This window comes from Aspergillus eucalypticola (assembly GCF_003184535.1).
Source record: "Aspergillus eucalypticola CBS 122712 chromosome Unknown BO83scaffold_21, whole genome shotgun sequence".
In the NCBI taxonomy this organism is placed as follows: domain Eukaryota; kingdom Fungi; phylum Ascomycota; class Eurotiomycetes; order Eurotiales; family Aspergillaceae; genus Aspergillus; species Aspergillus eucalypticola.
This window is the reverse complement of record NW_020290295.1, coordinates 432712-447156: the sequence shown is the minus strand read 5'-3', so window position 1 is coordinate 447156 and position 14445 is coordinate 432712. Positions and strand designations below refer to the sequence as shown.

Below are 14445 nucleotides of genomic sequence, written 5' to 3'. Positions count from 1 at the left end.
TCCATTTTCTTTGCCTTTCTTTCCAAATAGCACCATTACTATTGTTAACTATTTCCAAACAATGACAGCGCATCACACGATGTCCTATTCATCCATTATGCTATTTACTGAGCAACAAGGTATTCATCTATGGCACCATTTGTTTGTACAGTGCTAGCTGAATCCCTTTGTTTATTCGACCTCTGAGTAATAAAAGATATATAGTCCAGCTATATCCCTTGCTGCTATATTTTCTCATGAAACTCATACACTATATATTAACTACACTGTGCTCGATACACCAGAAAGCACCAATTTTTTCACTAAAATGAAGCTCTCTATTATGTCCACGATCATTGCAATCATTTGCGGAGCCCTGGCGGCCCCTACTACCGAAGGCCAAGACACGCCAAATAGCGGCCTGGGGTCTCGCGGCGTTGCCAGTGGTTGCTATCCCTTGTATGAATATACCCCAAGACCATGATGTGTACCTTGTTTGATGCCATGAGATACATTCGCTGACTGATATCATAGTGCTTCCCCTCGTTGCGGTCTCTCCGAAACATACTGCCAGTGTGCCGACGGTAGGTGAAAACAGTAACAATCCACCATTTTATGTCTATCGCTGATTCAGCATGTAGGGCGCTTCTACGATTATAACGGTAAAAAGGGGTGTAATCCTCCCGGAGCTATAATTTCTGAGTCGGTCACTGGTATTCCGGGATATACCTGCACCTAGCCGGGAACCTTCCATTGAGTTTATGTTGAACGTAAACTGATAATGAAATTTGTTTTTGTTTTTGTGTGCTTTGTGTCATCGGCCTGACATTATCTTCTGAGAAAAGATGTTAGTGACAGTACTTTGGGTGTATTTTTTTTTTTTTTTTTTTTTTTTTTTGGAAGTTCTTTGTCCTTGGTCAAGCCATTGCTCTTATTGTGGCCATTTTCTTTGTCATTCGAAGAACTTTATCGTTTCTTTGTGGATATTACTCGAATTCATCAACCACAAAACCAGACCTTATTGATGTGACCTAAAGTGTTAAAAGCTATCTTAGAAATATCTCGTTCTTATCTAGTTTTAGTCTATGATTCTTCGCTTCAGGCGACCAAAATACAGGGTACAAGGGGCTTCTCGTCCAGTGTAGGGATAGCGAGCCTTCCATATTCCTATTCCGAACTATGTTTCAGCGCTGCGCCATTGTTGAGTGATGAGGATACTGAATAACGTTTACTGTGTGTGCGAGCACTGTATCTTGCGATAGACATATATGGACAGAGATGAGCGGTTGGGGATAAAACAGAAATAGTAGTAACCCAATAAAGAATTACTAGTTCCATATGATCGCAAACACCTTCTTCATAATAGCATACTCGACATAGAAGGGCGGCACGAACCTTTCCACCATAGTATCCCATGAGGGTCTCCAAGGTGGATTGAACATCGCACGATAAAACTCCCAATAATCAGGCCAGTATCCTGCCAAACCCCAGTCTAGGATGACAACAGTTCCATCAGAACGTACCAACATATTTCCTGGATGCATATCTCCATGTGTGAAAACAATGGAATGATTCATCTTCTTCAGTTCTCTGACGGTCTGGTAGAGCACATATTCATTGTTGAAGAACCTGGAGTCAACGTCAGGCGACCCGTCTCGTCGCCGTGGGGGCAGCCGATCCCTCAAGGCTTGAACTATCCCCTCAGTAAACTCGTCCTCAGTTGCGTACGGTCCATACGAATAACTGTCATAGGCACCCCATCCTCCTTCAAAGATACCGTCACGACAGGGAGATGAGTCGATCCCCCCAATAAAATTACCCTTTATCTGCCTCATTTGTGCGACATAGTCGCGTAGCTGGGTAAGGACATTTTGCCGCTCTAACTCTGAAACACGATCCCAGTACTCGCTGAGGGGTTCCCCTTTTTCGTATGACATTACTATATAACATATCCCCTGAAGAATGTAGGCACTGAGTAACTTGGGAATGGCGATATTGGTCCGGCTGGACACCAAATGCATTGCTTCTGCCTCAGCAAGCCGGACCCCGTGGCCGTACTTAACAATCATACCCGAATCGGCCCAAACGAGACGCGCACCCATCTTATCCGGGCAGAACTCGACTGCAGTCTCGAGATCAGATGGGTCCAATATTATTGTTGGCGGCCCAATGTCTTCTGAGAAGATTAACTGCGGTTGGGGCTCTTCCCCCGTAGGATCATCGACATTCCCATGTGGAAACGGAATTGCTCTTTCTGTAGTCCCCTCACATATGTCCACGGTTGACTCGGTTTTTAAGGCCTTATCTTGGGGTTCTTCCGATGTGGTGGGCGGAAGAACGGGTTTACTGCTCATAGCGCTCAGAATGTCGCAGTCATCCAGTGGCATACCTCTGCCCCCAAATTCAGGTGGTACGTCGGCACCCAAATAGGATGCGAGCTCTTCAGGGCTTTTCAGTACGGTTGTTTCTTTGAGCAAGCTTTCCCGAATGTCCAGGGTGTCAAGGTACCCATCAAAGGGCTGTATAACATAAGTGCGGTCAATAAAACCTGGGTAATACTTCTGAATTTCAAGGGCAGTATTTGCTAGGACGTCGCGAACCTGGAGGCGGAAATGTCCAATGAATAAAAGGAACTTAGCGCCCAGTTCTACACTTCGTACATAAAGAACCGCCTTTTTCCCAGTCCTCTCTCCCCGGTATCTTTCCCTCCAACTTACTTTCCACGTGACCCATTCATTAAACGCCCAGGCTTCCACCAAAGACAACACAACTAGGCAACCAGTATCTCAACTTTGTCCTTCCCAAGCTACCTCTCCATACCGTTCATCTAAAATCAAAAATGGACCCTCTAACACAACCACCCACCCACGCCATCTCCATCAACATCTACGGGCGCGGCGATGCCACCCTCGGCGACGGCCCTTCCCACATGGGCATAGCCGTATACGAGATCGGCGCGTCCACCTGCCAAATGCACCACATCCGTAACCCCACCGACGAATACTTCATCTACGATCCACGTGTCCACCCTTTACAAGATGACCCTGTCCTGAGAGGACGTTGTGAGCTGATCACCTTCCGACAAGTAGAATGTGAACAAGTGAACAACCTACTCTCCTCGTTTGGGAATGACGCATCTAATATCCCTGAATTCGGTGTGGGTAACTGTCAGGATTGGGTGGCTGGTGCGGTGGCGATGCTTGAGGATGCTGGTGTGTTAGGGACCGGGGAGGGGGCATTCTGGAAGAGTATGATCAATGAGGGGGCAGAGAGTATGAAGCGTGCGTGTGGAAATTCGGGGAGGAAGTGGATTGATGGGCCGGAGATGGTATTTGAGGGGGAGCCGGATGCGAGATTTAGGGATGAGGGGGGTAAGAAGGAAATAGGGAAGTTGAAGGATAATGAAGCTTTTCGGGAGAGAATGCAGGCGTTGATGGGGAAGAAGAGTAGTGGTGGTGGTGGTGAAGCAGGGGAGAGAAATGTGGCTGAGAGACCGTTTTATGTGTCGAGTCCGTTTTTCAGTCAGACAAATAGACGTGGATAGACTAATGTTGTTCATTATCGTCATCGTCATCCTCGTCCGTATGACTTTCGCTGCTCGATGAGGAAGCAAACCTTGGACGTTTTTACTTGCTGCTTAGAATATAAAACACTCTGGTGTACTCCGGCTTTGCCCTCATATCCCTGCCTGCAAACAATCATTGCGATAGTTCACAGTGTATTTGTATCACTGCAAGCAATTATCCAGCACAGAAATGCTATTATGAAGAACGTCCAACGCACGGCATCGGACAATGTCATCCACTCTATATACATGCCATTCCAGTTTTTATAGTATGCACATTTACTCCTTCTTCTCCTCCATCTCCTCGAAGCGTCTCAGGTCCATAGGCTTCTCCAAGAGAGGGATGACGTAGGGGTCGAAGGTCTTCCAGTAGGGGTTCTCGAGGTGGTACTTCTGGGAGCCCTCGTTGAGGTAGCGCTCGACGATGCAGAAGTCCTGCTTGTCGTGGACACTCTGCATGACGAACCAGGACAGGGTCTCCTTGTCCTTGGAGTAGACGGCCGAGGCTTCGATGAGCTTGGCGTGGAGCTTGGAGATGCTCTCCTCGTCGGGCTTAGCGCGGAGGTCTATCATCATTGCTATGTCAGTATAATCATGCCAAAGGTGGATTCAGCAGAATAGGTTTAGGGGCTTGGAAAACGTACGGACGACGATAGTGTAAACCATTGTGACGGTGTGATGGGAGGATCAAATGGGGATGTTGTGGGTGAGGAGGAGGGGATGGAGGGGTAACGGGGTTCTTAAACGTGGGTGGGCAAGATTGAGTTATTTTTAAAGAGTTGGGGTGGGGCGGACGAGTTACTGGTTAAGGTGTTCTCGGTGAGGATCCGAGGATGAAGCTTATGGGTTCCAGTTCCGCCAGATAAGCTTAAACTTGAGGTGTATCTCTGGGAGATTGGGGCTGCACCTTTGTTGGAAACTAGTATTGGAGATGAAATAGAGAGGTTAGGGTGTTGTACATTCATATTTTGATATTTGACCAAATCTTGGAATCTCATAGTCTCAATTGTCCAAGGATGAAGGTGCTCGGGGATACTTCGGCGAGTCTGCATCGACCCATATATGACCCCACATTTCACTTTGTAGATGTGCAGCATGCGTCCCTTGCATAACTGATGATCGGTGTGATGGACAGCATTGGGTTCGCCTATCCTAGCGACATAAACGGGGTTATTGAAGACTTCATCACTAGTACTTACTAAAAACATATTATTGTTCAGCTGGTCGGGGCTCAGTGATTATGACGAGGGCAATGGTCGACGTGTGTAAAAGGTAATGACATTCCAGGGTCCATTTCACTCTCAAATAGATTACTCGTGCAACTGGAAGCACCTGGTGGCTGAAAAGCTTTATATCATAAGGCGTAAAATGCCATAAGTTGATTTCAGGGTAGACTCGGTCTGCCGAGCAATTTCGGCAGCTTAAGATCGGGTTCGGATGTGGTGACGTCATAGCAGACTGGCGGAGGACATGATGATTTTAAAAGGTAATACGTGCATAAGTTGATGGACAAAAGTATGCATGGTCGACTTTCATAATCACTCTGAAATCTAGATGCTTCTTTCACTCGGCACTACACACGGAGATGGCCTATGCTAGGTTACTGGGGCCTGTCTTTCTTTCGCGGCCGACTGTTCACTACTACTATCCAAGGAACATTGCTGTAACAGAATTATGAATGTCAGTTGTTTCTAGCTTCCATATCTATAATACTTGTGAAAAACATTTCTATTTGATTAACAGGCTTTTCAGTAATCTCTTCAAGTCGGGTACTATTCTGCAGAATAAATAGAATTTATTTTGTAAGTGAAAGTCACGTCAGCCATGTGATATATATAAGCGGGAGTATGACCATTAACATAACCCTCAGAACACACTACTATGACTACTAGAAGTATGAACAGAACTTTTATTCACCATTCTTGCATATTCAACTTCCCAAATCAAGTACTTTGTCTAAGAGGCAATTCTCAACCCTCTACATTCAATTCGCCTTCATTGATTCTCTAAAGCGCTAGTCTCTGGGCTCCCCCGCAACCACCACGCTGAGTGCGGGACAGCCCAAAGCTCGCATTCACACAGAAATAAATCTCACGATGAGATCTATCAAGTGGCCAACTCTACGGTGTTCCCGACATTATGGCCTCTTTAGGAAAATCGTGTTGAGACATTAAGCGGGAAGACCTAAGATCTCCGATGCCAAGAAACCACCGCAACCATTTATAGCTTAGGCGAGCCAAATGTTTCAAACCCGTCGGTTCCCTCCGCTCTTCATTCGCAATGTCTCACCTCCACCAGCTGATGTGCATGTTGAAGACCCTGATTCTCCAAACCTAACACCTTCTCTTCGTTCATTTCTCTTCAAGATACGAGGCGGATAAAACTCTGTCGATGCGAGAATGAAGAGATATAAAACCCCCCTGAAAGATAAGAAAAGCCCACTCTTCCCAGTCACACTCATCAGCTTGCTTTCTTGAGCTACATTCTGGAACGCCCAACATGTTGATCTTCCCCACAATTGCCACTCTTGTGGCTCTCTCAGCCTCGTCCACCGCCATTCTGCACCCCCGCTCTATCACTCCCCCAGAGGGATGTCCTATCCCCACCTGGGAAGTTACCACCTTCCATTGGTACAACGGGTCAAAGAGCCTGGACTGCGTCCATAACCAGGCAGACATCAACTTCAAAGATTGTCTATGCGGCAATGGCTGGTGTGCCCCCGACCCTGCCACCTGCAACGGTAGCATGGTCAATGTTTGCTGGACCGGAATGCCCAATTACCAACCCTGGGGATATGGTCCGCCTGAAACCCTTGACATCGACTTTGCCGATGGGTTGACCTGCCACGACGAGTACATCGGGTATCGAGTTCATGACATCGGGAACGGAGCATCTAATTGTGGATACGCGGATCGGGGCGAGGGAAGGATCGTCTCGTTCTATGGCAGCTCCAATTATGCGATTTCTACGGGGCATATGGATTATGTCTTGGGGGATGGGCATGCGCTGGAATGTGCGAACGGTAGCTTGATTACCTATTCTGGTAGTACGGATTTCACTTTGACATGCACGCATGATCAGTATTTAAATGCAACATGTACGGCGCCAGATTTTGTTATTCCAGTGTTGAGTTATGAGTGGGTGTCCTAGCTTGGGCGTGATTAAAGGGGGGGCTGGAAAGGTTGGTAGTGGCTTAGCTGAGTGTCATGTCGGTTGAACACGATATATGCATGGAGTATTGGATAGTCAATTTATATGGGCGGGTTCGGGCCCATTACTCTAGCTTTTAGTCCGAACATGGAGATTCTCGCCTATATGTGCTGTATTCAGTATACTTTTGAAGCGCCTTTAGATGGTCAGATTACTGTCATGTTCTTTTTGACTAGTCACAGTAGCCCCATTTACTCAAACTTGGATATCCGGGAGCAATATAATGCCCTTTGTTGTGGCTCAAGTACACAATAGACAATCACTGAGCATGGGACAGAAGCAATTTGCCCAATGAAACTTTCATTCGAGCCCGTCCTCTAAGAAAGCCTTACAATACCAAGGAATTCATATTCTGAGCATCCGCACGGAAGTGTTTCAATGCCCAACCCTCCGACATATGCTGTGTACCCCAAGGGACGTGATACTTGTGCTGGGTTTAAATCGTTCATCCCAGAAAGCTTGACACATAATATCAAAATAGCCTCTAACTGTAGAAAGGCGCAAACTTAAGGAAGTCGGCCTTTAGTGTTGTGGCTCCCGGTAAGGCGCGGGGAAGTCCACTCGGAAGCAACCGGGGTTGTCGATCATGGCCTCGCAAAAGCAATCGGGACCTTCGTATATGCAGCCATCCGATAGTCGTCTGCTAGTAGATGTCATGTCGCTTTTCTATGAGCATTTGATCAACACATATCCAATGGAATTCTATATTTCATGCAGTCATTCTACACCTAGAGGACTTCCGGGGTTTCCGGGGATTCTTGGCTCTGCAGGATAGGATCAGATGGATGGTAGGCCTAATATCTACTCCTCGCTAATGAAATCTAAAACTCCGTCCACGGCTATATAACTGCTGAGACATCCCACCAGGACCAAAGTACCAACCATCGCAATCAACCCCACAAACACATACAACAAAGTCCTCAAAGACAACTACCTATCCACAATGCAGTTTTCCAAGTCTATCGTGGCTACCACCCTTGCTCTCTTCGCCTCCAGCGCTATTGCGAGCACAGTCGATGTATGTGTAAAATGAATCATTTTGCACCTGCTCATTCGGCATCCATATCTCGAGCCCTCTTCTTTGTCCATCTGCTAACAAATATGGAATTAGATCGCCTACACCTCCAATGGCGCTTACTACAACCAGCAGGTCGAGCCTTACCAACGTACTCCATTGACTCAGCCGTACGTTCCTCACCTCGTTGAAGACCTTGCACAAGTAAAATGCTAATGACTCCACAGTGGATCCATCAGCACCTTCCAGAACACTGCCAACTGCTATCTCTTCAAGTAAGTATCACCCCTCCCATCATTGTTATACCTGGATTTGTCGCTAACATGTACCGTTCTAGCTACTATGGCCAGGAGGTCTACTATGTTGCAGCGGGTGCAACGAACATCGACCCTCCAGTCAACGCTGCATCCGTCCAGTGCCAAGACCCCTCTTCCAACTAGATAAGTGCCGACTTGACGTGATATGATGAATGCATTGGTTTCTTTGACGGTGCATTGTATTCACGCATCCAGGTACAGAATTCTGTACGCCATGTTGAAAGACTGCTGGGTATGCAAGGGTATGTGGGAGAGTTGATGGGAGGTCATATTGATAGTCCTATGAAGTAATGGTAGGTAGCTACAGAGAATGCTATACATTTTAATCATACTATGCTTCAGAAGCACATCTATGGACAGACAGGTTCCGAATCCGTTTCTCCATTGATGATAAAGGGGGAAGATCCTTGGTAAGTAGATGTCTTCATTTCAATCATAGGATGTACACTAGAAGGTGGTCCAGAGAAATCAGGATAACTGCCAAATTAACTGCGTTTTCAATGTTGTTGAAGAGCTGTTGGAGAGTTCTACATGTCAGCTGAGGATGCGTAGTAGGGATCAAATGCCTTCAGAGAATCTTTGCCCATGTTTAAAGTGGACTGTCTTTCCAATAAAACATTCATGGTGACCTCTTGTAGCATACTGCAACAATCCAGAAAGAATGTGTCCGTGGATGAGCAATCAAGTGTCATTACACTATGAGACAACCGCGGCCTTTCTGGGTTGTCCGCGGATGGTTCGGGCGTTCCTCAGACGGTGATGTTGCTTTTTTCCCGGCCATCTTCACATAGGCGGAGTATTCCTACCACATCTTTCTCAACGTGTAATCCACTTTCCTCAAATTGTTGCAAGGTCCGAAAATGTAGAATTGCGTTCCGTGGAAACTATCAACATTGTATATTTGTCTACAAAACCACGACATGACATCAATCAAATAACCCATGCGGATGTATTATCCGGTGAAGCGGCAAGGTCTCTGATTGGTAGTCGAGACTACCACCGGGATTGATCATGACCGGGTCTCATAATTGTCTCACGCTCCCTAATAAACTAACTAATTCTGTCTCACCTCAGATACACCGCCATACATTGCAGATTCCTTCCAGCCGTGCATCTCGTACAAAGTATATGATGCTCAAGAAAAGTGCGAATGCTCAATGCAACCTCACTGTGGAAAGGCGACTCGGGTATGTCAGACAGTCCGGAGTTGGCCCAACTGTGAGACTATGTTTGTTCATTACACACAGAGCTATTGAAAGGCGAACATAATCCATAGGAAACAGAGCATGTTTCTTTGCAATCAACCTTACTGTGATTAAGTCATATTTCTCCCAATTATAGAAAAAGCAGCCAAAAGCAACTTGCCAAGTATTTCCTCGCCACCGCAATGGCACTCTCAACTCGTCCTGGCCGCCAGTGACACCGTTGATGTATGTGTACAGTATAACCAGTCCTTCTCTGTAGATCTGTTCCATATATTATTGTGACATCATGCCGATACACGCTACTCCAGATTTCTTACACGTCTGACGGTGTCCTCCACGACCAAACAGTAACAGGAGGCGTATTTACTGAGCTGGACTATCCATACGTCTTCCTCCGGGCAGAGCTTTTCCGAAAGTACAGTACTAATAATCATCCAATGACAGAGGCCTCATCACGACCTTCCCAAGCAACGGACCATGCAGCATTATCGACGGGTAAGTCCAATTCATGTAGTCGAGCCAGGTCCAAATCAACAATTATTAATGTACAAATAATGATAGGGACCCATTGCAGCAAGACAGTATCCAGGTTGACGAAGGTGATCATACTTATATGATCCTGGCTTCAATGCTATAATGGTCTTATGCCTCAATCCCGACCAGATACCATAACGTGGAGTTTCCGGTGATGGCTCTGAATGAAGATTGGGGCTGTCGGCCTTGGGCATCAATGAATCCAAGTTTGGAGGGATATTCACATGGCCGGGAATATAATCCACAACATTTGCGTAGTTATAGTATGGGATTCAATAAAGAATAGATTATTCCCTCACAACGGAATGTACTTCGCTGTTGTATTTGAGACGATTCAACATTCTTGAAATGTCCGCGGATGATCCGGTCATGACATTGTTGCGTATTGCTCAGCCATCCTTACATATCTGTGTAACCCGACCGCAATCTTCTCGATATGCAATAAATATTTCTTCATATAATCAGAATCATGTGGTGAGTCTTTGCTGCTGAATTTGATGTGGCCATAGGATGCAGTGACCTGAATCCATTCAATTGACTTAAGCCGGTATACTCCCTCTCAAAGAGGTGAACATTTAAGGTTGGCCGCTTTTAGGTCATTAGTTGACATTAAATCTGTCGGCTACCCCCCGCCGCAGCAGACTCCAGACACCTACGATTTGATTGGCATTACAATGTCAGCGACTGATGCATGTAGTGTATTGTTTCTTATTCGCATGGGCTAGTACTATTCCCTTGATCACCATTCCAAATGATGATAGCAATGGCAATGTATCATTCTCTACAGGGTTTACCATGCTCAAGGGATATCCGGTTGTCTCGTGTAACCATTCCCGCGGAGAATGCAACTCGGGCAAGTGAAGCCGTCCGGCTAATCCACAATATCCAGGGCGTGAACATAACAGGGTAGATATGTCCGAAATGTAGCCTGATTCTTTGATTATCAATTCAGCTCACAACGGGCGGTCTACCCCACACCTCCACAATCCCTATACGAACATTCACAATGCAAGTCACCACGTATATCCTGGCCACCGCAATGGCGCTCTCATCTGGTGCATTTGCCATTATGGGTACACATTGTCATGAAGATGTCTTTGTTTTGATCTCACGCTTTGTTTCATCTTTCCTAGATTGCTTATACCTCTGATGGCGTTGGTCACACCCGAACGGTACAGACCGATCTTCAAGTTCCACTGGACTACCCGTATGTATTAAGAAACTGAATCGAGAATGCAGTCACCTCGTTCCAAGACCAGGCAAAGCTGATGACGAATAAAACACTGATAGAGGCCATATTTCCACATTTCAGGCTATCTAGACCTGCTACCTAAACCCGTAAGTCTTAGCCGGAACACTGAAATGGTTATTGCCCCTATCGCTACTAACACGCCATGCCAGAGGTGGTCGAATCATCGACAGTACATACCTCCCTCCTGGTGCTAACGTCCTTGATCCCGCAGTAGAGGCTGCTGTGATTATGTGCTTTGGTTCACAACCACCGGCATGAGCTGGTAGTAGTGCCACGAAGCACACATTGCTTGCGATAGCACCCGGTAAGAGCTGTGATATCGCTCTTGAATAATATTGGTTTGGGGCGTGGGGAGAGAATCATATGTGGATCATATATTATAGTTCATTGTTCAGAGCACTGATGCACTCATGCTTCAGCAAGTATTCCGGAATAGAACTAGCCGTTGGGACGGCAAATACACAAGATTCGTTGAACTCTCTTATTTCGGAAATCGAACGTTGCTTGTGTACTTGGGCATACTATATAGCGTTTCCCCATTAGATCTTATGCAGGCTGCGGAACCACTACATGACAATGTTTTGTCTCCTTATATGCTGATGGGTTTCTTCACGCGGGGAATTCCCCATTCCGAAAGCAGAAGCGCTTTTCCAATTATGCAGGATACCCATAGAAATAATTGGACCCCCTTCTGCAGCTGCTCATCTGTTCCATACACGCCTCCCACTTGTAGGACGTAGTTTGCAATACAACACATTTTTCACTGCATTCCTTTCTTCCTTGCTTCTCCGCATATGAAGCGTTCGCACATATTATGGCCAGCACACCCGGGTTTTAGTATAAAGAGCGGCGCCAATCCCATTATAGATGGGATTTTTCTTATAATCAATTCGCAATCGTGATTGCCCTATTTCTTTACTCTGCCACCAAGGTACGAAGAATTGAACATGCACTTTACCAAGTCTATCCTCGCCATGGCCATGGCGCTCTCATCTAGCGTCGTCGCCGCAGATGATGTCCTTGTATGTGTACTTCACACCCCTAAGTGAAAGAACGTTGATAACCCTTCTTCTCCCTTGTTCTTCCTGATTTCATTGTGCATATCTAACGCATCCAGATCACCTATACTTCCGACGGAGTTGATCATGACCAAGTAGTACCGTTTGATACACTTGTTCCCTTGTATTACCCGTAAGCCTTACATTCCAGAAGATCCGTGACCGTCGATTTAGGACTGATCTACTAACCCTTTCACAGAGGCTGGATCACCACTTTCCAGACAACTAACGATTGTCTCCTCAACGTGTAGGTCTGATCCGTAACGGCTAAATTGCACCTTCTCCTACCTCCCTAACAAACATTGCAATAGGTTCCCACTCGACAAATCTATCTACGTCAGCCCGGGTGCTCATGCCTATAACCCAGGGTTTGATGCCAGAGATATCGAATGCACAATCCTACCGCCATGAACTGGTGATTAGTGGTACTATAGAATCATCTGTCTTGTCACTGCTGGATACCGGCCAATTGCGGGCTTGGGTCGATGTAATGCGTATGCAAGATAGGGAATGTCGGGCTTTATCTAAATGATTAGTAGCAATCATGGCATAACAGATATTACGGAAATTGAACTATCTAGGACACCACCAATCGAGCTGTTGCTAAAACCGTAATATGACATAACATCTGAATAGGGAACTGGCTTGGTTTCGATACCCTATCTACCCCGTATTCAGCGGATTCGCAACATTCAATAGTTGGGCGTTACCGCACGTTCTACTGCCTCGCTGGGAAGGCACCAGCTGTCGGATCCATTGCTAATGACCGTATAGTTTCTATTTAGATTCGTCCTAGCTTCCCGTCCGACCAGTCGCCTCGGTGTAACCGGAAACCTTAACTTCACGTTATCAGCCGACTATCGTACCAAGGCGTACATTCTGCCGGTAGATGATGACAGTAACTGCCGACCAGAAGCAGGCAACGAGCTAGATATTCTCCGATCCTGGAATTGAGTTAGCTGACCGATTCTTCTCATGCAGGGACTGACAAGTGTCTGCCATCGCGAAGAGGACAAACACGAGGACCTCAAAGTGTTGGTAGCGCTGATCGTCGCGATGGACATATGGTGGCTGACGGGATCGGCTACTATCGCACTAGTGCGCCGGATGCCTCTGGATGGCCCGCGTGCACCGATCATCTCCAGTGATGCCGGAAGCTCCTGCTCACTAGGAAATAATAACATTGCAGTGAGATACAGTCGATTGATGATGTATCTGAATCTGTGTCAAGCTATGGCATCACAATTGACATGGTTACATGTCTTCAGAAATCCCCGATAGCATCATACCAAGCCTTCTAAACACTCGATCTAAATCTCAGCCCAGCTGTCGATCACCAACTCAAGCTAACCAAGAGCTACAAATATCAAGCTTCCGGCATCGAGTTCCCCCGACGGCTCCGAGCAATAATCCGGATCGACAAAACAGACAAGAAGAACCATCCGAAAAAAGGCACTTCAGCTGACGAGACTATTGAAGTGTTATCATAGAGGAATACTAAACCTGCCGCCTCTTCAATAGTACTTAAACCCCCTCCAAGTACACTCACCGAATGCAATAAACCACTCAATCCAAAAACAAACCATCTCTACCAATTCAAACCCCGACTCTTGTCTAGCCCCCTACACAACCACAACAAAAACAAAATGTTCTTCAACAAGTCTGTCTTGGCCGCTACTCTGGCCGTTTTCGCCTCCGGCGTTGTCGGCCAGTTGATTAACGTACGTTATTGCTACCTCCTCTGCATCTTGAAGTGACGGAGACAAAGACTAATATGATCCTAATGCATACAGATCGAATACGGCACCAGCGAGTACGACGCCCACACGCAGGAGGTGCAATTGCAAGACTTTGAGAAGCTCGACTATCCGTACGACTTTCTCCCATCTCATCCCCACTTCCAAATACTTCAACCGTCCAGACATATACTAATTAGATTCATGCAGTGGTACTTACTCCTACTTCTCTACCCCCGATATCTGCGATCTATACAGCAACAGCGAGGACGATGCCACCCTCTCAAAGATCAGTGGCAGCAGCGAGATTCCTTCGACGTACATTGAAGCTGTGTACTGCTACACCTATGAGCAGGAGGAAGAGCTGCTGTAAATGAGTTATGTCATGGGTTTCTTGGATATATGAATGGGCATGTTGATCAATGAGTGTGTAAGCTATATGCAGGGGATGGATTAATATAATAATATATATGCTCAGACGTGTTTATGTATATTCGTAAAGTGACTAACAAGATCGCCCACTATTATTCCTCTCTCCAAGAATACCTCGAACTGCTAATTCATACAGAGAAAA

At 46.2% G+C, this 14445-nt stretch overlaps 9 protein-coding genes across 9 annotated transcripts; 6 read left to right on the top strand and 3 right to left on the bottom strand.

Moving 5' to 3' along the window:
- Positions 1–322: 322 nt before the first annotated feature.
- On the top strand, positions 323–718 carry BO83DRAFT_429423 (uncharacterized protein; the record flags this gene model as incomplete). The annotated part of the gene is made up of 3 exons (XM_025535463.1): positions 323–438; positions 514–563; positions 621–718. 3 exons carry the CDS (start codon positions 323–325, stop codon positions 716–718), a joined length of 264 nt encoding a protein of 87 aa, XP_025385743.1.
- A 589-nt stretch (positions 719–1307) lies between these two features.
- Positions 1308–2712, bottom strand: BO83DRAFT_429422 (aminoglycoside phosphotransferase family protein; the record flags this gene model as incomplete). The annotated part of the gene is made up of 2 exons (XM_025535462.1): positions 1308–2626; positions 2697–2712. The coding sequence occupies 2 exons, from the start codon at positions 2710–2712 to the stop codon at positions 1308–1310; spliced, it is 1335 nt and encodes a 444-aa protein (XP_025385742.1).
- On the top strand, positions 2677–3666 carry BO83DRAFT_380455 (uncharacterized protein). Its single transcript, XM_025531756.1, has one exon. The coding sequence runs from the start codon at positions 2819–2821 to the stop codon at positions 3521–3523; it is 705 nt and encodes a 234-aa protein (XP_025385741.1). The 5' UTR covers positions 2677–2818; the 3' UTR covers positions 3524–3666.
- Positions 3667–3823: 157 nt separating this feature from the next.
- BO83DRAFT_429420 (putative quinol monooxygenase) lies at positions 3824–4210 on the bottom strand (the record flags this gene model as incomplete). Its single annotated transcript, XM_025535461.1, has 2 exons — positions 3824–4110; positions 4189–4210. 2 exons carry the CDS (start codon positions 4208–4210, stop codon positions 3824–3826), a joined length of 309 nt encoding a protein of 102 aa, XP_025385740.1.
- On the bottom strand, positions 4203–4915 carry BO83DRAFT_95755 (uncharacterized protein). Its single transcript, XM_025537746.1, has one exon. It carries the CDS (start codon positions 4750–4752, stop codon positions 4285–4287), a length of 468 nt encoding a protein of 155 aa, XP_025385739.1. The 5' UTR covers positions 4753–4915; the 3' UTR covers positions 4203–4284.
- A 1128-nt stretch (positions 4916–6043) lies between these two features.
- Positions 6044–6694, top strand: BO83DRAFT_318327 (uncharacterized protein; the record flags this gene model as incomplete). The annotated part of the gene is made up of 1 exon (XM_025527737.1): positions 6044–6694. The coding sequence occupies one exon, from the start codon at positions 6044–6046 to the stop codon at positions 6692–6694; it is 651 nt and encodes a 216-aa protein (XP_025385738.1).
- An 817-nt stretch (positions 6695–7511) lies between these two features.
- BO83DRAFT_380453 (uncharacterized protein) lies at positions 7512–8362 on the top strand. Its single transcript, XM_025531755.1, has 5 exons — positions 7512–7542; positions 7622–7772; positions 7866–7939; positions 7997–8044; positions 8107–8362. Exons 2-5 carry the CDS (start codon positions 7698–7700, stop codon positions 8207–8209), a joined length of 300 nt encoding a protein of 99 aa, XP_025385737.1. The 5' UTR covers positions 7512–7542; positions 7622–7697; the 3' UTR covers positions 8210–8362.
- Positions 8363–12051: 3689 nt separating this feature from the next.
- BO83DRAFT_429417 (uncharacterized protein) lies at positions 12052–12546 on the top strand (the record flags this gene model as incomplete). Its single annotated transcript, XM_025535460.1, has 4 exons — positions 12052–12099; positions 12195–12268; positions 12335–12382; positions 12447–12546. The coding sequence occupies 4 exons, from the start codon at positions 12052–12054 to the stop codon at positions 12544–12546; spliced, it is 270 nt and encodes an 89-aa protein (XP_025385736.1).
- Positions 12547–13716: 1170 nt separating this feature from the next.
- On the top strand, positions 13717–14283 carry BO83DRAFT_380452 (uncharacterized protein). The gene is made up of 3 exons (XM_025531754.1): positions 13717–13856; positions 13929–14005; positions 14082–14283. The coding sequence occupies exons 1-3, from the start codon at positions 13782–13784 to the stop codon at positions 14242–14244; spliced, it is 315 nt and encodes a 104-aa protein (XP_025385735.1). The 5' UTR covers positions 13717–13781; the 3' UTR covers positions 14245–14283.
- The last annotated feature ends 162 nt before the right edge of the window (positions 14284–14445 follow it).

Excerpts from the sequence above, each read along its gene's own strand:
- BO83DRAFT_95755 (XM_025537746.1), bottom strand. The coding sequence starts at position 4,752 with ATGTTTTTAGTAAGTACTAGTGATGAAGTCTTCAATAACCCCGTTTAT.
- BO83DRAFT_380452 (XM_025531754.1), top strand. The coding sequence starts at position 13,782 with ATGTTCTTCAACAAGTCTGTCTTGGCCGCTACTCTGGCCGTTTTCGCC. Across the intron at positions 13,857-13,928 it reads TTGTCGGCCAGTTGATTAAC|ATCGAATACGGCACCAGCGA; the intron begins GTACGTTATTGC and ends TAATGCATACAG. Across the intron at positions 14,006-14,081 it reads TTTGAGAAGCTCGACTATCC|TGGTACTTACTCCTACTTCT; the intron begins GTACGACTTTCT and ends AGATTCATGCAG.
- BO83DRAFT_380455 (XM_025531756.1), top strand. The coding sequence starts at position 2,819 with ATGGACCCTCTAACACAACCACCCACCCACGCCATCTCCATCAACATC.
- BO83DRAFT_380453 (XM_025531755.1), top strand. The coding sequence starts at position 7,698 with ATGCAGTTTTCCAAGTCTATCGTGGCTACCACCCTTGCTCTCTTCGCC. Across the intron at positions 7,773-7,865 it reads CTATTGCGAGCACAGTCGAT|ATCGCCTACACCTCCAATGG; the intron begins GTATGTGTAAAA and ends ATATGGAATTAG. Across the intron at positions 8,045-8,106 it reads GCCAACTGCTATCTCTTCAA|CTACTATGGCCAGGAGGTCT; the intron begins GTAAGTATCACC and ends GTACCGTTCTAG.